General features: G+C 33.6%; 4 protein-coding genes across 6 annotated transcripts in view; 2 read left to right on the top strand and 2 right to left on the bottom strand.

Moving 5' to 3' along the window:
* The first annotated feature begins 5,984 nt into the window (after positions 1 to 5,984).
* On the top strand, positions 5,985 to 7,953 carry LOC105204702 (protein MIS12 homolog). The gene is made up of 4 exons (XM_026132037.2): positions 5,985 to 6,335; positions 6,991 to 7,160; positions 7,331 to 7,468; positions 7,574 to 7,953. The coding sequence occupies exons 1-4, from the start codon at positions 6,227 to 6,229 to the stop codon at positions 7,835 to 7,837; spliced, it is 681 nt and encodes a 226-aa protein (XP_025987822.1). The 5' UTR covers positions 5,985 to 6,226; the 3' UTR covers positions 7,838 to 7,953.
* A 1,925-nt stretch (positions 7,954 to 9,878) lies between these two features.
* On the top strand, positions 9,879 to 14,876 carry LOC105204645 (RNA-binding protein 47). Of its 2 annotated transcripts, XM_011173802.3 has the most exons (6): positions 9,879 to 10,086; positions 10,904 to 11,497; positions 12,417 to 12,591; positions 12,935 to 13,239; positions 13,329 to 13,461; positions 13,745 to 14,876. In XM_011173802.3, the coding sequence occupies exons 1-6, from the start codon at positions 9,976 to 9,978 to the stop codon at positions 13,840 to 13,842; spliced, it is 1,416 nt and encodes a 471-aa protein (XP_011172104.1). In that variant the 5' UTR covers positions 9,879 to 9,975; the 3' UTR covers positions 13,843 to 14,876. The 2 variants fall into 2 exon arrangements, with proteins under 2 accessions (XP_011172104.1, XP_039302718.1); XM_039446784.1 differs by lacking the exon at positions 13,745 to 14,876 and having other exon boundaries at positions 13,313 to 13,467.
* A 130-nt stretch (positions 14,877 to 15,006) lies between these two features.
* Positions 15,007 to 16,821, bottom strand: LOC105204644 (leucine-rich repeat-containing protein 55). The gene is made up of 3 exons (XM_011173801.3): positions 16,536 to 16,821; positions 15,794 to 16,150; positions 15,007 to 15,557 (listed from the first exon to the last, which is right to left on the bottom strand). Exons 1-3 carry the CDS (start codon positions 16,742 to 16,744, stop codon positions 15,185 to 15,187), a joined length of 939 nt encoding a protein of 312 aa, XP_011172103.1. The 5' UTR covers positions 16,745 to 16,821; the 3' UTR covers positions 15,007 to 15,184.
* Positions 16,822 to 17,474: 653 nt separating this feature from the next.
* LOC105204643 (lachesin) overlaps positions 17,475 to 20,767 on the bottom strand; it is a 37,246-nt gene continuing 33,953 nt past the window's right edge. Inside the window, exons 7-10 of one of the 2 annotated variants that reach the window (XM_011173800.3) lie at positions 20,256 to 20,384; positions 20,057 to 20,176; positions 18,774 to 18,944; positions 17,475 to 18,547 (exon numbers count right to left, since the gene is read on the bottom strand). In XM_011173800.3, coding sequence (XP_011172102.2) covers positions 18,177 to 18,547; positions 18,774 to 18,944; positions 20,057 to 20,176; positions 20,256 to 20,384 — 791 coding nt within the window. In that variant the 3' untranslated portion in view covers positions 17,475 to 18,176. Of the gene's footprint in view, positions 18,548 to 18,773; positions 18,945 to 20,056; positions 20,177 to 20,255; positions 20,388 to 20,767 lie in introns of both variants that reach the window. The other variant, XM_011173799.3, reaches the window with a different exon arrangement.

Raw genomic sequence — 20,767 nt, 5'->3', positions numbered from 1 at the left:
TTTCTTATTATACTTTATTTATATCTTGTATTTAGCTGTATTATAGAATAAGCACTTTTCTAAACTTGCTAATTTTTCACAATTACTAAGAAGATATATTCTATAATCTTAGACAAACTATTTAGATATATATCTAGTCACTGTTCCTTTTCAATATATAATTAATAAAAAAAAGATTTATATTTATTTATCTATATCCAACTAAAATTAAATCAATTCATTTGTAATTTATATTATTGTTTTTAACTTAATATTATTCTGTGTAATATTATTTGTACAGAATACTTCTATAACTTTGCCATTTCCCTTTGTTCCTATTTATTATTGTCAGGAATTATCCCTGTAAGGGGAGTGTCTTCTGCTGTTAGCATCTCTATTGATATCAATATTAATATCTTGATTTTGTTTTTTATGACATTTGGCTCTCCAAACACTATATCGTGGACGGGATCCGATAGCGCACGGTACGATAGCCCACCGACCAATCATCTTGACTTATCTAAATCAACCAACGGAAAAACTTTAGGCATCGGTCGCTGTGAGTGGTGGTGTGCTATCGGTCCCGTGCGCTATCGGAATCCGCCCTATAGATAGTTATTCCCTCTCGCTCTCGCCATCTGACATGGACCCTGAGTTTTCCGAGTTCTCTAATAGCGTTTTTCACTGGAAAAACGCTATAAGGATTTGACTCGAGGCTCCTCGGGGACTAGACCTTTATTTTCTCAAGAGAAACCAGAGAAACTAATGCAAAAACATTTGACCTTTTCTAACACTGACTCACCGGTTGACGATCCCTAGTACATTAATTGAAGACTCTATTCCTATTTCTCTCTCTATTTCTCAAGTAACAGACATAGTTGGTGCTCCCATCTCCTCCTATTCGTCTTCTTCTCCTTCTGCTATCCCTATTACACCTAGCAAATATTTCAGTCCGGTAAACACTTTCAGTAAAGAGAATGCATAGAAAATTATAAAGATACATTTAGTACTAACGAAATTAATACAAATATTAAAACTTTTGACACTTCCGGACCTTGAAAGAAGACGCTCCCATATTATAGATGAACAACAGCTGAACAATAGATACAATAATAACTATAGATCTCCTTTTGTGGTTCTTGTTGAGAACACTAACCTTGAGGCGGATAGCGCACGGGACCGATAGCGCACCGCCACTCACAGCAGCCGATGCCTAGAGTTTTTTCGTTGGTTGGGTTAGATAAGTCAAGATGATTGGTTGGTGGGCGATCGCACTGTGCGCTATCGGATCCCGTCCCTAACCTTGACGGGAACATTGGGAATTTGCATCCACTGGAGATTGATAAGAGGATCTTTGATTCTGGTGCCAAAAATATTGATAAGATTAGAAAATTAGGACCTCATTCTATTAAAATACAATTCAAATATCACGATGACGCCAACAAGTTTATAAATAATGAATTTATTAATCAATTCAATTGGACAGCTTACATCCTAAAATTTTTAGATTCAATACAATCAAATGGATTGATCCTTCTTTTGACTTAAATGAACTTAAAAGTACCATTAAATCTCAAAACCCTACTTTCAAGATTAACACTATAGAAAGACTAAAATATTGGGACAGGGATAACAAGACTCTTAGAGATTTCTCAACGATAAAGCTCGGATTTCAAAGTGATTTACTCCTCGAATTTCTCACTATCTATTGAATTAAATTCAGAGTACTACCATTTGTTTCTTCAGTTAAAAAGTGCAAAAATTGCATGCATTGGGGTCATTTTCCCTCCACTTGCAGAAACCCCCAGGTTAATGTCAAAAGTTTTTTAACTCAATATAAAGCCTGTCAAACCTTACACTACTTCTGAGACACTAAATGTATTCACTTTAAGAGTTTTAAAAAAATTAATACAATTATGGCTTATTGTAACACTAACAGTTTTCTTGCAAAAAAGATTACAAAAAATTAGAAACATTACCGAACTTTCACAGATCGAGATGGATCTTAAGTCCTCAGCCTATACTGGACAAATATCTGGTATGGGAGAATTTCCTGTTAATAAAGTTAGAAAAAAACACTATCTTTACCAGAGATTCTCCTGGTCCGCAAGGACCAAAAAAGGACCTTTGGAAATAAGGAACTTCAATTGAATCAGACTAAAAACAAGTCTGTCGCTCACATTGCTTCGAATGATTCTAAGCAAACAAACATGGTTATATTAGACGAGTAATCTTCTATATACTAAATATATTCAGCCAAACTACAATCCTTTTATATTGTGGTGCCACTGATAAAAACTTCAGCCTGGTTTCTTACCCGAAAGTCACCCTTTCTATGCCTTATAGGCAAAAAAATACAGGTAATGATATGATACGTTCCCCAGATTCAATCAATGATGCAGCACTAATTGATCCGCTCCCTAGCATCTGTGGAAAACAGATTAGTTCTCCCGATGACATGAGGGCGTTGGAACAAATAAATAACACTCGAAAGAGTTAATCCTGTTGGATCTTATTAAACTAAACAATTTGGAAAGAACTTGTTACAGTAAAGAAAGACTTTTGTCTGACTATCTAAATAAAATCTTGAAGAACTTAAATAGAACAAATTTAAATAACTTCCTATAGTTAATTTTATTGCAATATCTTATATATATTAGTTATAAGTTCAAAATTAATCCTCTCTCATCCTCCTTTCGAGCGGAGGCTCTTGCGATCTATAAAGCTATAGAAACAGCTATCGAATTGAAGATACAGGCTATTAATATCTGCACTGACTCTAAAAGTACTCTTGACGCATTAAATCCTTGCGTTGAGTATAAATACAAATCTTACATTAACATGTTGGATCCTATGATTCAAGATCTTTACTTTTTTATTTTGGTATGTCAAAAGAAGAAGTTATTATCCATTAAATTCACATGGTGCCCTGCTCATAAAGGCATTAGGAGAAATGAGAGAGAACTGACGTGTTAGCCAAGGAGGGTTCATTAAATGATACGTTGCTAAATAATAAAATCTCTTTCAAGGAGAGCATGAGCCGCTTAATAAGTAATTATAAATCACTAGACATAGATCACTTCGCTGCTATGAACAATAATTCTGGAAAATATTATTTTCTTAATTTTATTCATATTAAATTTAAAAGCCTTTTAAAATACAGATTAAATAGGATATTCTTTGGCAAGCTTGACAGAATTAATAATCTCTAACTCATACTTCTCAGGAGAAGTATTACACAGAATTGGACAAGCTGAGTCTCCTCCTTGCCCTTATGGATTTAAAATTCAGGATGTTATTCATATTTTTTGAGCTTGCCCCTTACTACTTGCAGAAAGTAATAAGATGAAATGTAATTTTATAAGACTTAGACTACAGCTCCTCTTTTCTGTTGAATATGTTCTCAATATATTCTTAATAACCTAAACTTAATAACTTAAACTTGGACTTGGTTAGGTGGCGCGATGGTGTATGGATGTGGATGGAGATAGAGTGAGGCTGAGTATGAGTGTTTGTAGTATATTAAGAAGTATTAGAAAGTAAAGAGGTAACTAGAGAGGTAAGAAGGTAGAGAAGACGGGTAATTGGAGGCGGATGTAGGAGAAAAGGAATTGAGGCTATATTGTAAGACATAGGTGAAAGGAACAGAAATAGGTTAGGGCGGACAATGAGGCAGGAGAATCCGGGAGGGCCGGTAAGGTGGAAATTAAACATATAAGGTAAGGAAAACAAAAAGGGCAAAGAGAAAGTGTTAGAAGAATAGGTTAGAGGAATAAAAGGTTAGAAATAAAGCCAGAAACAGTTATAGGAAAGAAAAGGCGATAGGTAATGCAAAAAATCAGGTAGAATGATTTATAGAGAATGAGTGACATATTGTAAATGAGAGAAGGAATGAATGAAAAAAACGGAGATTGGAAGAAATGTAGAAGTACGGAGACGGTGAGAAAAGTGATATTATAAAAAAAAAGTAGCGAAAGAAAATTAGAACGTAAGGTAAGAAATAGGACCAGGTATAGACATAAGTATAGATATAGATATTGTAAAAGTAAACGTAAAAGAAATGGAAACGTAAAGTTGAATTGTATAAGTAATTGGTTAATTTAGACTTAGGTGGTTTGGTATATGAAGAAGGAGACCGAGGAAAATCAGCCGTTGGAGATTGAGGTTACAAAGCATAAAGAATGAAGAAAGAGGTATAGAAGATTGAGATTATGATGCATAAAGGATAGAGGAAAAGGTACAAGAAAAAAGAGAAAAAAAGGAAATGGAATAAATATATAGAAATGCTTATTAGCTTATAAAGAGTAGGAACAGAGATAAGCTAATATGGAATGGAACGAGGTATGGATGGATGCGTGAGTTAAGGATGAAAATTGTAAACCAAGTCCCTTCATGGCTTTTTTGTAAGCTAAAGTAAATAAATATCTATCTATCTAATAACCTAAACTTCAAGATTGCCAGAATTATCTCTAAGTTTTAAGAGAGAGTAAATAACAATTTTTGATAATGTTTCTTGGATTTATTCGAACCAATTTTGTACGTTTTATGATCAGTTAGTTTATGCCGAGAATGGTCGCCCGGGAGTTCTCTTTGTTCCTAGCCCAAGCAGAACAACAAGTCAAAATGACATCAAAGTGAATCGTAATTGATCGAAAAGTGACTTTTAATGATCATTTTGTAGTCATTTTGACATCATTTTGATGTGATGACTCTCTGTTCTGTTTGGGAGATTTGTCGAGGAGAGGAGGGACGAGGAGCTTCGGGTTGAGGAATCAAGAGCACCTGAGAACTTGCCATTAGGATCCCTGGCCAGGATCCAATTATAAAGGGAACAAATCACTGGTACTGAGACTCCTTAATAGTCTGATATCCAGAGCACCGACAAAAGACTATTAAAGACCGTTAACCCTGGATAAATTTTCGGGGCCGTCATTGGGGCCCCAGGGGCCCGCCGGTAATTGAAGAGCGATGACGTTATCGACTATATTATGATTGTTAATACATATATTTGAGTAATACATTATTAAAATCTTGATTTTTTTATTATACAAATACTTCATAAGCAAGTATGCATACTTATATTTAATAACATCATTGTATATTGCTTTAAAATTGTAATTCTTCTTGATCAATTATTATCTCTGTCGATAATCAAACTTGGATGTTAACATCAAAACTGCAATTTTTAATAAAAATCGAGAATTTTCGGCTTACAAATACATAAGCATATCTAAGCATAGGCTGGTATTCATAGTCGATTCTTATATTTAAGACCATCTTAAGTATCACCTTAAGATATCATCCACCAATCGGAGAGCCGTATTAACATCTTAAGATATTACTTAAGACCATCTTGAAATAAGAATCGATCATGAATATCGGCCTATGAAACTTCAGGATAACAATAAATTATAAAATTAATACTGTATTGTCAGTTTATCATTAAAAATTTAACAGTTACACAACTCCCGTAAGATTAGAGGTCTTTAATAGTCTCTCGTCGGTGTCCAGGCCCTCATAAGACGAAGAAGAAGACGCTTACCTCTCGGCAGGCAATAGCAAACTACCGACAATATCTTGCCAAACAAAACCCTTCTAAGGTTTTCTTCCTTAGGTCGTTTGAAACTGATGTTTAAACTGCAGGTCTCGTATAAAATGTAAATGTAAATTGTAAAGAGCGCACTTAAATACGTTGAGGAAAAAGTGAAAGAAAGGACCCGCCTGTAGCAGGATTCTGTAACGCTTTAACGATACCTAATTGTCGTTCAGGAGTTACAAAATTCTGATACTGGCGGGTCAAACACACATAATAAAGATTACAGACGAAGGAGAAGATGCCATCTAACGGAAATTACTCTCAACTATTTCTCTATAAATTTTGGTCACCTACTTGAAGAGCTGCAATATCTTTGAAGCTCTTCAGTTCTTGATCAAGAATTTGCGAGAATTGACTTCAACAAACGTCCGTCGTTGAAAGCGGCGCTGTCAACGCTCGATCGTGCGATTTGTCGCGATGCTTTGACGAACGCAGCGGGACAAAGGACGCTTTCGTGCGCAGGCGGAGAGACGCCATGTTCATTTGTCAACGGACGTCAAGGTGTTCCCGTGCGGCAGGAACGGCAGGAATGAGCAGCCGCTTACTGCCCGCTACTGGATAGAAACCAGGAGGAGACCGAGCAGGACCGAGGCCGGTCCCGTGAGTAAAGGATTCTTCGTTTCCTTTCATCCCGTCTTGTCTCGTCCGGTCATGGAGAGCGACGCCGTTGCCGCCGTTTCAGCCGAGTCGCAGAAGCGCAAACGCGAGGAATACGAGATGCAGCTGTTCGGCTTCCATTCCCGAGCCGTTTACGCGACTCGTAAGTCGCCACCTTTTAGATCTCGACGCGCGACGTTTTTTTCAGATCGCGCTCTTTCGACAGAAGGATGCTGGACGGCCGGAGCCCGAGGAGGGGACGCTGACCGTTACGGTGGGTCCTGTTCGTCCCGCTGCCGCTGGACGGGTGTACTCTAGTTTCATGTAGCATTCGATCATGACTAGAGTCACACTCGTCCAGCGACTGGGACGCTTTCGACGAATTCTTTGCGACAGTGGGGAACGAAAACGCGACGTTGATCGGCGAGGACGCCGGTGAGAAGCGTCGTCTCTCGGGCGACGCGTTCTTTATGTTGGAGAATCTTTTTTTCTTTTAATAATTTAATTTTTGTATACTTATTTCATTATTTCGCTTTTTTGTTTTGTTTTCACAAATCGGGTAGATCGTACAATTATAATTGTATAATTGTTTAAATTCTCCGAGGGAAATTTTCTGGGAAAAAAAAACTTAATAAAAGATTGAAATTTTTTTGTTTTTAATTTTAGTTATTTATCTTTTGATATGAATTTTTATTCACTTTCCAAAACCAAAATTTCATCGAGCATTTTTGTATCCATTATTCAAAATGGATGTTAATAATTTATGAAAAATTATGCATGGCTTCTTATAGTAATTTTGTTACTTTGGTCTGTTATAGTCAAGAGTATTGTAATGGAAGGGATACAATCTAGGAGCAGAAAATTATGTGAAACGTTGGAAAAAGTACATAAGACAGACGCTGCTAACTTGGCCATGCTAAAGGCGAATGAAGAGAGGCTTGTAAAAGCTTACAACACAGCTGCTGCGCCTTATTTAAAAAACTTAGAGGTAATTTCTTATTAAATTGAATCCATATATATATATATATATACACTATTACATTTAATTACATTGTTCCTATTTTATCTCTAAAGCACATTTGTTAAATTAAAAGCTTTAAAATGAAAATAATAAAATAATTCTACATGTGACATTAATCTTTATTTTACTCTGATTAGAATATTGTGAACAAATTCATTGCTGTGCCCAACAATGTTCTGGCGGATGAGGATAAAATTCAAGAGATACAATACACTGAAGCAGAATTTGAGAATATACGCGGGAAACTAGAGGAATTACAGCAAAGAGCAAGACGAGTATGTATCGCGATTTTAATCATTGAAAAAAAATATTGCTGCCATATTCGCTATATGGAAATGCTGTGACATTTAAATATTATATAACTCGAGTGGTTTTTCCAGGCGGCTGTGTTGAACGCGTCATTGAATGAGGAATTACAGCTCATAGAACAATTTTCGATCTGTGCGGACAATACCGATAGGCTGAGTCACATAATTGAGAGCAGCATTAAATGCCCGGATGTCAGTGACAAAATTCATCAATTGGTCGAGTATTATAAACGATTCAGCGCGTTCCTTGACGATGGGGTACCTGTGTCCGAAAAGTCGATCTATAATGCGATCGATGATCTCAAATGTATAGACTGCAATATGGATGCCTTATAATAGCATAGAAAAAAAAATATTTTAGCAACTCTTTGAATGCTTAGTTGTTAATACTACTGCCTTTTTGAGATTATTATGTAAATATGTAAATAAAATCGTTCTGCAGATATTTTTTATACGCATGTAATATAAATTCTATATAACTTACAATTTTAATAAATAAGCATTAAATAAATTTTTTTCTTTGTTTCTTTTTCCCTTTTAACTAGCAGATATTCCAAGACTACTTATTAGTATAAGTTTTATAAGCAAAATATGAATTATGTAAATATAGTTAAAAGTAATATACTGTCGGTTAACTGAAATATTCTTATACAATGTTTTCCATTGAATGTAATAATGAAATCTTGTGTTGAAATATAGATTGAAAACTTAATCTCTGTTATCGACTGGAGTTTACTGTTTACTGCTTACCGTCAGTTACTATTTCTCCAACAGATAGTGACATCTATTTTTGCTTCTCTTATAAAATATAGAAAAAGTGCATATTATGATTTTTCAATCTTTTATTAACTTACTATTTTTCGTACTTATAATAATAAATTTGAATATATTTTAAACACAGTTATTCTTTCGATAATAATTAGCTACATGTATAACTGTAAAATTACAGATATCGGTTTTTTTTAATTATTGACTTATTCTATCACGTAAACTTTCACAATGAATTAAATTTAATATAAAGTTATTAATCCTCAATTTTTAAATATTTTGTAAATTTGTTAAAATAATATAGATTTGCAAAAACTAAACAAAATTGATCTTTTTAATAAAAACCTAGATTTGCATTAATACTTTTTTATGAAAAGAAATAAAAGCTAAACGCATGATTTAAGATCCCAATATTGAAGCAGAATTTCAACCGGTATAAGTGTTTTGTTTTATTTTTCGCTGAAAAATTGCGCGTTCTCCCTTCGCTCTTTGTTTACATGTAGAAGCATGATAGAAGATTCCACGAAGTAGCACTTTTTCTATTTCGATAGCTTTCTTAAAAAAATATAAACATTAACCGCTCTTCTTCACTTTATTAAAATTAAGATTCAATCTTAAATATTCTCAAGTTCAGGGTGGATGGTAACTAGTTATAAAACGTTAAATAATTAAGTTAAAATGTTAATAAATTTTAATTTAACTCAGTTAATTTTGAAACGATTTAATGTTTAACTTCAACTAATTTATTTTAAAACACATAAAATTTAATTTATTAACTTTTTTCTTAAGATAAAAATTTATATTTGTAAAAAAGTTATAAAGAAAGATACATTTTCACATTAAAAAAACAATATTTCTTTGTTATTTCATATAAATTTAATTTATAAATAAGATATTAAATTTATTTGATAATTTATATTATAATCGTTTAGTAGGTAATTTAACTTACAAAATTACTACTTTCTCTTTATATTTAATATAAAAATGTAGTGTTTCCAAAATTTTACTTTTATTTTAATATAATTTAATCTTATCATAACTTTCAACTGTTAGTTTCGTTCCTGTAATTTTTAACTAACGTAATTAAATTAATTTTATAAACCATTAATTTTAATTTTAGTTAAAAAAAATATTAACTTACCCCCAACCCTGCTCAAATTACACTTAAAGTTATATTTTCGAGCATAAAATAATACCGTGCACACACAAAGATGTAAATTTTAACACGTTGCATTTACGTTTGATTGACTACAAAAGTGAGAACTAAAGTAATGTCATTAAAAGAAATAATGTAAAAGTAACGATTTAACTCATTTGCTAATAATTCAGAGTTTTTCTGCATAAACACGCCACTCACCAAACTAAAAGTAAATGCAAAATGCATAAATCTTCTTGAAAGAAAATTCATGAGTAATTTAAGTCTCAGAAGTAAGACAGAAGTCTGTAAGAAATTTAGAAAGAAGAAAATACCTTAACTTTTAAATAAAATCGCGCAGTGACATCGATACCGCAACAAAAAAAAACTTGCGCCTAGCGTCGCGCTTTTCCAGGAATCGGTCCGAAACAACGCCTCCCCCAACCATCACCCCACTCCGTTTTCTTTAGGGGGCCTGAAAGAGCCTCCAAGCCTCCTCCAAGCGTCCAGACGTTAGTTTGCTGTAGTTTACAACGTGCAATCCGCGTAAACGTTTATCGAGTTGTTGACAATGATAAATGACAACAGTGATGGAGATGGGGATGGGTATCTCGCCGGTGAGTGTCAGCGTACTGTGCGACTCCTGGAGATGCTACGTCGCACGCACTATGAGCTTGTACAAGTAAAGATCGACTGATTACTATATTTACCTTTCCAACACATTCGAAATCATTTTTTTATCGCAATAGTTTGAGAAAAATTTAATCTAAAAGACTTAAAAATTTCGATGAGAAAGTGGTTTATAATAACTCCTACAGCACAGAATATTATGCAATACTCGCAATATTGCTGCAACGTTGGAATGTTGCTACAATATTTTCAAAATATTCTATAATATTCTGTACTGTAGGAGAAGTGTAATATATGTTTTTTTTACAATTTGTATCTTACGATTTTTTATTTAATCCTCCGTCGAGCGTACACGATGTCACAGATTCATGGTGAACATATTTTCAAGTAGTCTAAGCTTGTAATTCTTCATAAATATGTTTACTATAAATCTGTGAGATTTATACATGCATCCGACGCGACGGAGAGTTAATAATAAAACGTACTTCTTGGACAGAGGAAATAATCTTTTCATTGCAAATAGAAATAACAAAATATTGAAATAATAACTAGACAATGTCGGCAAAAACGTTTTATAAAAGACTTATTGCTTTGATTTCTTAATACTTGTCTCTTATTAAAATCTATAGAATAATCAACTGTATTTAGAGAGCTACGTTTTTCTCGTTGATAAAGGGCATATAAAAAAAAACTAATATCTATTTAAAAAGTGCGATTCCCTTACCGATTATTTACGTTGTGCTTTAACAAAACGTTCGTTTCTTTTTTAATTTATAAATATCTAAATGTAGTTAAATCATTAATGGTCTGTTATATTTAATTTCCTTTCTCCTCGCTATCCTTCTGGCTACGAAAAATTTCGTATATAGGAGAACGGCCAGCGACGGTTGACGGCACCAGAAGTAGTGCGTGGTCAACGGCAGCGTGGTAAGGGCGCGGAAATATTCCTGGGTCGTTTACCACGCGACTGCTACGAGGACGAGCTGATGCCGTTGCTGGAGCAGGTCGGCCGACTCCTAGAGTTGCGACTAATGCTCGACTTTTCTGGATCGACGCGCGGTTACGCGTTCGCGTTGTACGAGGATCCGCGGATTGCCCGGGAAGCGTGCGAGCGTCTCAACGGCCACGAGATCCGGCCAGGCCATCGCATCGGTGTGGTCAAGTCCATGGACAACTGTAGGCTCTTCTTCGGTGGCGTGCCCAAGAACAAGACCAAGCTCGAGTTTCTTGAGGAACTGACCAAGATTTTAGATGGTATCGTAGACATCTACGTGTATCCGAACGCCCAAAATCGCAGTCTAAATCGCGGTTTTATCTTCGTCGAGTTTCGAGATCATCGAGCTGCCGCGATGGCCCGACGCAAGCTCATACCTGGCAAAGTGATGCTGTGGGATCACGAGATCGCGGTGGACTGGGCAGATCCGGAACCGGGTGATCCGGTCGATGAAGACATCATGGAGACGGTAAATCTTCAGGTTTCTCAAAATTGCAAAAATATTAAAATTTATAATTTATCGTTTTGTTTTTTGCAGTTTTATTTCTCTGGCTTTTCGTTAACATTATTCAACATAATTTTTTTTCCTTCGCGACTCGATTTTTTTTTTTTTTTTTTTACTAATTTGCCGAATTTAATCTATCTGTGTAACGATATATCTGTGTAACGATAAATGTGATATTTGAAGAGCTAAACGATTGATAGAGAAAGAAAATACAAAAATATTATTTAATAAAATGAAATAAAACACAAAAAATGTAATACTACATTTTACTGGATACGTAACATTACGAAAGAGAGATTGAATAAATTGGAGCGTTTATATACATACCGCGTTTTGTGTAAATGTACAAATATATCTCGAATCGAGAAGAATTAAAAAAACAAAATAGCTTTTTCACAATCGATAGCATATTAGGAATTCTATTATGCTCCAACAAAAATTTACTAAAAACGTGATTAATAAAGATATTTTTCAAATATTACAAAATATGAATAGTGTGAATACGAATAATCTTATTATGTTCATATTAAAATATTCTACGATTGAATTCAACGTTGATTAAATTAGAAAATTCTTAACACAATAGCCTTGTGTAATAATAAAAAAAAAGATTTTCCCCCATTTAATTTCAACATATTGCGCGACAAAAAACAATGTAGTAATACATATGTGTGTGTATTCATGTACGTGCACACACACACACACACACACACACACACACACACACACACACACACACACACATATACATACAGATAAAAAAATTCTGTAAAAAGAACGCGTTGGATAAACCTACAGCGAAATCATATCTCATATCACTGTATATATAGAATGGCATGAAACAGGATATGTTATACTAACTCAATATCGTGATGACAAATAGGTGACGGCTCTGTTCGTAAGGAACCTATCGATCGATATGCCGCAGCAGAAGGTGAAGGAGATCATCTACAGGCACACGAATGTGCCGATATTGAAGCTGAAGAAGATCAATCACTTCGCTTTTATTCACTACGAAAGTCGCGAAGCCGCGCAGACTGTAATGGACATAATGCAAAGTAAGTATGCATACGTAGCCAGAGCTAGATGATGAAAAAAATAAAAGGAACGCAAAGTACTAAATAGTATAACCATTTCGGCAAAAATGTATCAAATTTTAAAGATGCAAATAGCAATCGGTAAAAAATTAGTTGAAAATCTAGCATTTCGTATTTTTACTTCTCGCAATTATACTATGACGTATTATCCTGCGAAATTATGATCTTGTCAACAGGATTAATCCTGTTGGTAAAATTATTTTTTCCTCACATTAGTTGTTTAAAATTAAAATATACCTTCTTAAATTTATATTACTAATACTTTTTCATTTCAATAGAAATCTGTACAAGTGTTTACTTTTAGAACCAGATAGTATTGTCGAGCAGCAGGGTTGGGAAGTTCGTTGGGCAAAACCTATCGGAGCGTCCAAGGTTCTAGAAAGAGAACGATATATTCGCGAAGCAGTATCTAACTCGGGGTCACAAAAGACCGAAATTCCGCGCTTTAAACGAGGAAAGAAACGCTCCATCAAAGCAATCACGAAAATGCAAGAGGACGAGGAGGTTTATCTGGCACAGATGAAGAATCTGCAGAGCTTTGTTAAAGAAATATTTAACGCGACATGCGACTTTGATTGTGTATTGGATACAACCGGATATGTTGGCAAGGTAAACGTCTTAGTAAATTCGTGATTTCTTCTCTTTTTTTTATTTATACTTGATGATATACTATTTTCTTTAGTGTCTCATTGTTTTAGATAACTGTTCATAAAGATGACACAATAATAACCGAATTACAAGGGGACCCAATGGCATTAAAACATGAAGCTATGAGTGTGGCAACCGTAAAAATGTACCAACATTTGACCAACAATTTGCTCGCGAATAGTGGTACGTACAACATTTTAGCTTGTGTTATATTAAAAGCTTTTGATTATTTTGTTCTCTATTTGCGCCCGTTGAATCAAAGGCGATTTTGACAAAATGCTTCTATGCGGATTAATTCAACTCCAACAACGAAAAACATGCGTAGTATTTACAAAATTTCGATTTTCAATAGTAATCGACAAGTACCGTTTATCACGAAATCTCGTTCACGCTTTGTTTAAAAAAATATTTTTGCAATATACAATGCGTTGCATTTTAATGGTATTTTGCGCGTATTTTTATACAGCACAACAACTGCATGGACAGACTTATATTCTACCAGGAATGAGCACTAACCCTACGATTGCGCCGATTGTTTGGCATCCAGGAATCATTCAAAATTAGATTATCGTTTGTTTTCGTGTTTTCTTTTTAATTATTACATACACAAGCGAAAACTACGTAATTGCATAAGAAAAATATAATTGTTCATTATCTAAATATTTTAACTCAAATCTTTTAACAATTGTTAAATTAGTGATATTAATTAATAGAGAATGTTAGTTTAATATATTTGATTTTAAGTTACAATTCTGTGACAGTGTATCTTTAAATATCAATGCTCAAGATATCTTCTTCGCGTGCCATATGCACTTGTGAGCGCGTAGACGATCTCTTGTGCATACATTTAAGATATATTGAACTTTATTTGAATGCCTAAAATAATTTGACTATAATTATTAAAGTTTATAAAATTACAATATTTGACGAAATCTATACAAGTATTATATATAATATATATGGCCATTTATTTTAATGATAACGATTAATGAAATTTCTCAATTTAAAAATTGATTTTAAATTAGTTCTCTGAATTTTGAAGATGTGTGTGCTTAAGATATATTAAAAGATAAATTTACAATGTGTTCGATGAATTTATAATCCCTAATAAAAATTTGACTATTTACACTGATGGCCATTTTAAAAAATTTCTTTTACTAGGAGGAATTTGTACTGGGACTAATTTCCAAATATATTTATTCATTTATAATCCAAAAATCTAATACTTGCAAATTTCATACACTGCTATAGATTTTGTAACTTTTTACTTGTATTTTTATGCAACTAAAGTTTTAATGTTAAAAAAATTATTATTTTACCAAAGTTAAAATTTTTAATATATATGTTTATAATACATTAAAAATGTATTAAAGGATAATATTTTAACTACGCTTTTTTTAAATAAATATATAAGAAAAGAAGGTTAGCTTTTATGTTTATTTTTTAAATAAGATATCGGCTGTGTCAGCACAAAATAATTATTTTAGTTATAATGAAGACATGCGTACGTGTTGCATTATTGAATTTGTGATTAATATGTGTTATGTTTAGTTAGTAATATGCATAATTCATATCATTCATATCAGGCAAAAAAGACAATTAATTTAATAAACGTATTATTTTTGTATAAATTTATAATTTTACTTTTTTCTTTTAATTTTCCTCACCCTATAGAAAAAATACTTTTCATATATTATTATAAATATTTAATTTATGAATGTTTTACAATTAAAACATATAATTGCACGTTTTTATTCATCTTTTTTAAGCTTACATAAAATCAGAAACGTATCCATTAAGAGTTTTCGTAGTTATAGAATATATGGTAATAAATTTACGGTAGAAGTGTCTCGAAATTTACCTTTATCCTAAAAGAAGTTTCTAAGAAGATGGAGACATAGCATGTTTATCGTTTCAACGGGAAAGGGCTCAGCGCTCTTTGCATCCGTGGTAGAATCGTGGAGTAATCCTCTAGGATCCTTCGTACAGTTTCGTAATCAGTGTCGCCAGTGGCATTGCTCGGTCTCATGCAACGTACTAATCGCCTAGTCTGCTCACTGCATCCAGCCGAGTTGCTCCTCTCTTGCTCGCTGAAGGTTTCGTACGTGAACTCGATCAGCTTCTCCACGACGCAGTCGAGCACCTTGTCACTCGGCAATTCCCCGCGTCCACTCTCAACGCAATCCTTGATCACAGTATTCATCCAGTTCCAATCCTCCCACATGTCCAGTATCTCAACCTTCTGGTTCTCCAATTGCCAAGTCAAACGAGCGCGATACCTGAAAGCACGTTACACATGTAAGCACATCTATAAAAATCTGATAAAAAATAATTTAATTTATTAACATTTTTTTAGCTTACTTAAAACCACGATTAAATTTCTTTTTATTAAAATAATTCAATTTTGTGGTCTAGCGAATAAGAAACATTTTGTATTAGTTTACTGGAAATTATTAGCAAAGTATAATGTTTTCTATAATTCTATAATTTACATCGATATTTCAATTTAACTTACGGCCAGCTCCACGGATTCTTGCTGTATCTTACTTTCTTCAGTTTACCTAAATGAGCGAACAAGTTGTAGTCGATGTAGCTGAGTTGATTATAGTCAAAACTAAAGTTCTCCAAATTAGGGAGCATCTGAAAGATCGCATAGTCGATCCACTGGATAAAGTTGAACGATAAGTCCAGAGTCTGCAGAGAGTACATATTCAGGAACCAATCTCCCGGTACAAACGTGAGCTTATTGCCCCAGAGTTTCAAGCTGTTCAGCTTCGTAAGGCCTATGAATGCCTGAGCGTCGCACGTCTGTATGCCCGATTCATGCAGGTCTAAGATCACGAGAGTCGCTCCGAATCTTGCGAAACTGTGCCTTTGATAGGATCAAGTAAAAAATCGCAAATTAGGTACTTCAAAAATGTAAGAAATTCGCATTAATGCAAAAGCGCGTACAATATATATTCGATGAAGAATAAATATTCATCAGAAGATTCTGAATGAACACAAATATTCCGAAGTATAATATAATGTACTATATACATGAATACTAGAAGGAAATGCTGAATGTCTTTTGTAAAATAAAAAAAAAAGAGACAGAGCATTTGAATGCATCAAATAACAAACATCGAGAAAATGTACAAAATACGCAAATATAAAATGCGTTATCATATTGTTGTATATTAAAAATTGATTTTATCCTAATATTAATTCAATCAATTTTTTCTCACAGCCTTTGAACAATTCTTCTTTTTTCTTACCCCGGTATGTTAGGTATGTTCGAATCAAAAATCGTAATGATCGTCGTGTTGCTCCACACTTTGTCCAAATTTTGTTGTAGCGTTGTTAATTGAGTGCATTGAAAGCCAACATCCTTCGTACGTTTAGACGCAATGTTCACGCACGGCGACGTTAATAAAGCTGCTTGGAAGAGCGCATATAGAAGATAAATTATTAACAAACGCTTCATCGTCGTGGAATCCGTTCGCGACAAAATCGTTGAATTAACTAAGAGTCTTCACGATAGCGAGTGATGGGTAAAACGTATGACGTGGGTGGTACATCCTCGTAGCTTCTTCCTTCTGTCGATGATAACGCAAATCAGCATGAATAATCGAACATTTCTACGCGTTTACTCTTATCGCCATTGTGATTACTCAAACGTTGCGTAATACAATGTTTTGTAAAACGTCGATATTGGATGATTATATGTATATTACAAAACGGAAGCACTTTTACAAAATGTTTTATATCAAAATTTTAAAATGCTAATTTTATAATTCTTCGTGTTAAACGATCAAATTCGCGTCAGATTCGAGGACAGAATTCTATTTATAATTTTATATGGATATTTTAGTAAACATGTCTGTATTTTAATACACATTTTATGTAAATAAAAATCACATGTTAGTGCCAATTTATGTACATACGTGTTCATTCTGGTTCTTCAAGCGTTCTTTTATTACTCGCCACATAAAATTACAAATAAAATGCTGTTCTGAATTCTGACGCACATATAGATAATTTAAAGTAAATTTGATCATGTAATTATTCATTAGTAAATTGATGATATGATTAACATGATATATACGTTTAAAATATTTTATTATTTCTCTTCAATCGAAGCATTTAAAATGTATATATGCATAGAAAAAAATCCATTGGAAAGAAAAGCGCTGGGACGTCCTGAAAGAGAAGGATGATAGTAGAAACAACATTTATTGTCATACATATATACATGTCACAATTCTCATTAGAGTTAAATATGGCTGTTCCTAGAGACGAATGAATTTAATTCAGTCAGTTTCTAAAGAACAACAAATACCAAATTCAGTTGGTTTTTTTAATGGACCCCTCTTTAATATGCCAATGTATACGCTTATCTATTAACCAGGCAGTAATTACACGAAATAATTGAAGTGACTCTTCTAATTCTTATGCTTAGTAATGCCTACAATTTGAAAATATGGTAAAATGGTGTTCTTTTATCAAAACAGAAGAACAATATATTGCACGTCAATTTATCACTTTGTGAAAAATCAATATCAGGAAATACACATCTGGAATGCACTCTGTATAATGCTGGTAGTTAAAAGCGTGATCATCTACCTGTCCAGATACTTTTTCTTGATCTCATTTACTTTTCAGACATAACTACATTTATTGTCATAAAAATGTTTCATTATATACAGCAAAATACCAATGTTCTCGCATCTCCATCTCGTTCTTTTGACACCTAAATGAAAATATGGCAAAAAATTATTTTTTATGGCAAAAATTATTTTAATATCGATTACACGCAATTCCACTTGTGTGTCTTTCAACGATAAAAATCACGATAAACGATTCGATTTCGTTATAATTAAACGACCTCGTCGTCGCGGAGAGTTTTGATCTCCATTTCAATCATGAGTTAAAATCACTAAAACGATCACAGCGAGGCCAACATGACATAATCGCGAATCGCGTAATGATTTAACGCCATTCTGGGTATTCAATTGCGTCGGCGCCGAGTGCGCCGGGGCCGGTGCCGGTGCCGGAAGTACAGAGATCCTTGACTTATTTGCGATATTCGGTAATGAATTAGACGAATTCCGCTTGGACATTGGCGTGGTATGACCCACATTCTTCGGAATCAGATCAGATTCCGTTTTCCCCTCGAGCACATACGAATGTTTCTTCCCCTTCTTCTCCGTCTGCTTCCGCCAGGTATGCTTCTCGGTGCTCTCGGTATTTCGCGTGGAGATTGTCGTTGGTTTGGATATCTGCAGCTCTGTAATTCGATTTCGAAGCAACGGGGACGATTAAGGATATTGTCTGATAATTAAAAGGCCACAATGAAATAAACATTTTTAAGACTTAAAACATAAAATATATAAAATTACGGAATACAGTTCATTTTCTTCTCCATGCATATACGCGTATCACATTTTCGTGTTCTATAAAAATTATAAGGTGACAATGTTTAACAACATCTATACGAACAGTTTTTACTATACCTTGCAGTCTTATAGACCCTTCCGTTTTTCCAAAAGCATTTTCAGCGGAGCACGTGTAAGTGCCGAAATCAGATTTGTCAAGCCGTTTGACAGTAAGATTTAGCTGATATGCATAGTCGTTGATGATGGCTTCCGATATGCCGTGCTTCTCACCTTCCAGTATTTTGATTCCTAAAGTAAACGTCTTCAGAAATAATTTTATCGAGAATACATAATTTACAAGGTAGTAATTAGTTTTAACGCTTTAGAGTTAAAAGTTAATAACTTGGTTAATTTTTAACTTTAACTAGTTATTTTTGAAACACATTAACTTTAATTCATTAACTTTTTTCCCAAGTTAAAAATTTATCTATGTAAAAGAAAAAATTGTAAGAAAAAAATACATTCCCATATAAGAAATAAGATTTCTTTGTTATATTGTGCAAACTTAATTTAAAAATAAAATATTAAATTTGTTTGTTGATCGATATTATAATTTGAGTACATTAACTTCAAAAATTACAATTTTGTAATTTAATATAAATAATGTTTTTCAAATTTCTAATTTAACTCAAGTTAATTTACTCTTAACGTAACTTTTAACTAGCTGGTTTTTTGTTTATGTAACTTTTAACATAACTAAATTAATTTTATAAACCATTATGTAACTAACTCAATTTAGTTAAAAAAATGTATTAACTTACCCAACCCTGATAATTTATATCTACATTTAAAAACAGAATCCTCTTTATTTAAAGCATTTTTGCGGATAAAAGAAATGCGTCATAAAGATGCATTTTTATTAACTTAAACAGATTTATATTTTTTATCTTTCCAATAAAAAATTATTAATTCAACAGAATGAATAATACAATTTGACGTGGTTGCTCTCATAGAGAGAATGGCTGAATTGTCTAACTTTTATTAAATTTTTAACAAAAAATGTAAAATATCATGTAAAAATTTTTATGATTTTTTTATTCCTTGCACATATAATAAAGTTGATATTCCTGGTTAAAACGAATACTCTATATATTTGCTGGAATTTTTTGCAAATCCTAGAGAATGCTAATAAAGAATTAATTCGGGTAAATTAATAAAAGTTTTATTCCAAATGATGTGTAAATAAGAAAAAAAGATAATTACGAAGCATATATCTAATAATTCAGCAAACATTGAATGTAATAGTTGTAACGTCATATAATATAGATATAAGATATAACACATCTATGTTAGATTCGATGTTTGCTGGGACTAGACAAATAATTGGTGCACGCGGAACGGCGGTCGGTGTGTCGTCTCACCATTATTTCTGTACCATGTGTTCAGAGCCTTCGGCGAGGACTCCACGTAGCACTGGAGGAGAACGTCGCTGTCGACGGGTGCCGCTACTAACTGGTTTGAGACTTTAATCAGCGGTTTGACTTTAACGAGAAAGATGCAATTAGTGTAACTTGGCCGAACGGAAGTTGCTACCTCGTACAGCAACACGCGTACACTTACAACGGACATTGACGTAATATCTCTTGCTGACCGACGGCGGTACTCCGTTCGACGCGATACAGAGATAAGATCCCATCTCCTGTCGTTGAATGCCCCGCAGATGAAGTTGTTCGCCCTCAAACGTACGCGCTGCTTTAACATTCCCGACGTGATAAAGGATGAGAGATTCGGAAATCCAGATGTCTTTCAGACGCTCTCAGTTTTCGGCACAACAATCTTATTCGTACCATCATTTCTCAAATGTAATCTCCTTTGTGCGGAGGGTGCGCTTATCCGCGCATCATCCTCACGGTTTCTCTTCCGCAAAATAAAACTTCGATATAATATTGTTTTAATGAGATCTTTTTGTCTCTGATTTAAGAAAGCTGTGCTTCCAAATTTTCTATGTTAGCTGCGAGATATTTTCTGTTAACATACATTGCTCTATATATCTGCAGTAATTGAAAAAATAAATGTCTTTTTATATATTTAAATATTCGTAAAATGCAAGCTTGAAATTTTATCGTCGAATA

The sequence above is a fragment of the Solenopsis invicta genome, chromosome 3 (assembly GCF_016802725.1).
Source record: "Solenopsis invicta isolate M01_SB chromosome 3, UNIL_Sinv_3.0, whole genome shotgun sequence".
In the NCBI taxonomy this organism is placed as follows: domain Eukaryota; kingdom Metazoa; phylum Arthropoda; class Insecta; order Hymenoptera; family Formicidae; genus Solenopsis; species Solenopsis invicta.
The sequence above is the reverse complement of the archived record's forward strand: the minus strand, read 5'-3'. Positions and strand labels throughout refer to the sequence as shown.

What these genes read in the sequence shown, in the direction of transcription:
- LOC105204702 (XM_026132037.2), top strand. Translation starts at nt 6,227, where the DNA reads ATGGAGAGCGACGCCGTTGCCGCCGTTTCAGCCGAGTCGCAGAAGCGC. An exon ending in CTTATTTAAAAAACTTAGAG is followed by an intron (nt 7,161 to 7,330) that starts GTAATTTCTTAT and finishes TACTCTGATTAG; the next exon opens with AATATTGTGAACAAATTCAT. An exon ending in TACAGCAAAGAGCAAGACGA is followed by an intron (nt 7,469 to 7,573) that starts GTATGTATCGCG and finishes TGGTTTTTCCAG; the next exon opens with GCGGCTGTGTTGAACGCGTC.
- LOC105204645 (XM_011173802.3), top strand. Translation starts at nt 9,976, where the DNA reads ATGATAAATGACAACAGTGATGGAGATGGGGATGGGTATCTCGCCGGT. An exon ending in CGCACTATGAGCTTGTACAA is followed by an intron (nt 10,087 to 10,903) that starts GTAAAGATCGAC and finishes TTTCGTATATAG; the next exon opens with GAGAACGGCCAGCGACGGTT. An exon ending in TGTAATGGACATAATGCAAA is followed by an intron (nt 12,592 to 12,934) that starts GTAAGTATGCAT and finishes GTTTACTTTTAG; the next exon opens with AACCAGATAGTATTGTCGAG.
- LOC105204644 (XM_011173801.3), bottom strand. Translation starts at nt 16,744, where the DNA reads ATGAAGCGTTTGTTAATAATTTATCTTCTATATGCGCTCTTCCAAGCA. An exon ending in AACATACCTAACATACCGGG is followed by an intron (nt 16,151 to 16,535) that starts GTAAGAAAAAAG and finishes ATCCTATCAAAG; the next exon opens with GCACAGTTTCGCAAGATTCG. An exon ending in AAGAATCCGTGGAGCTGGCC is followed by an intron (nt 15,558 to 15,793) that starts GTAAGTTAAATT and finishes ACGTGCTTTCAG; the next exon opens with GTATCGCGCTCGTTTGACTT.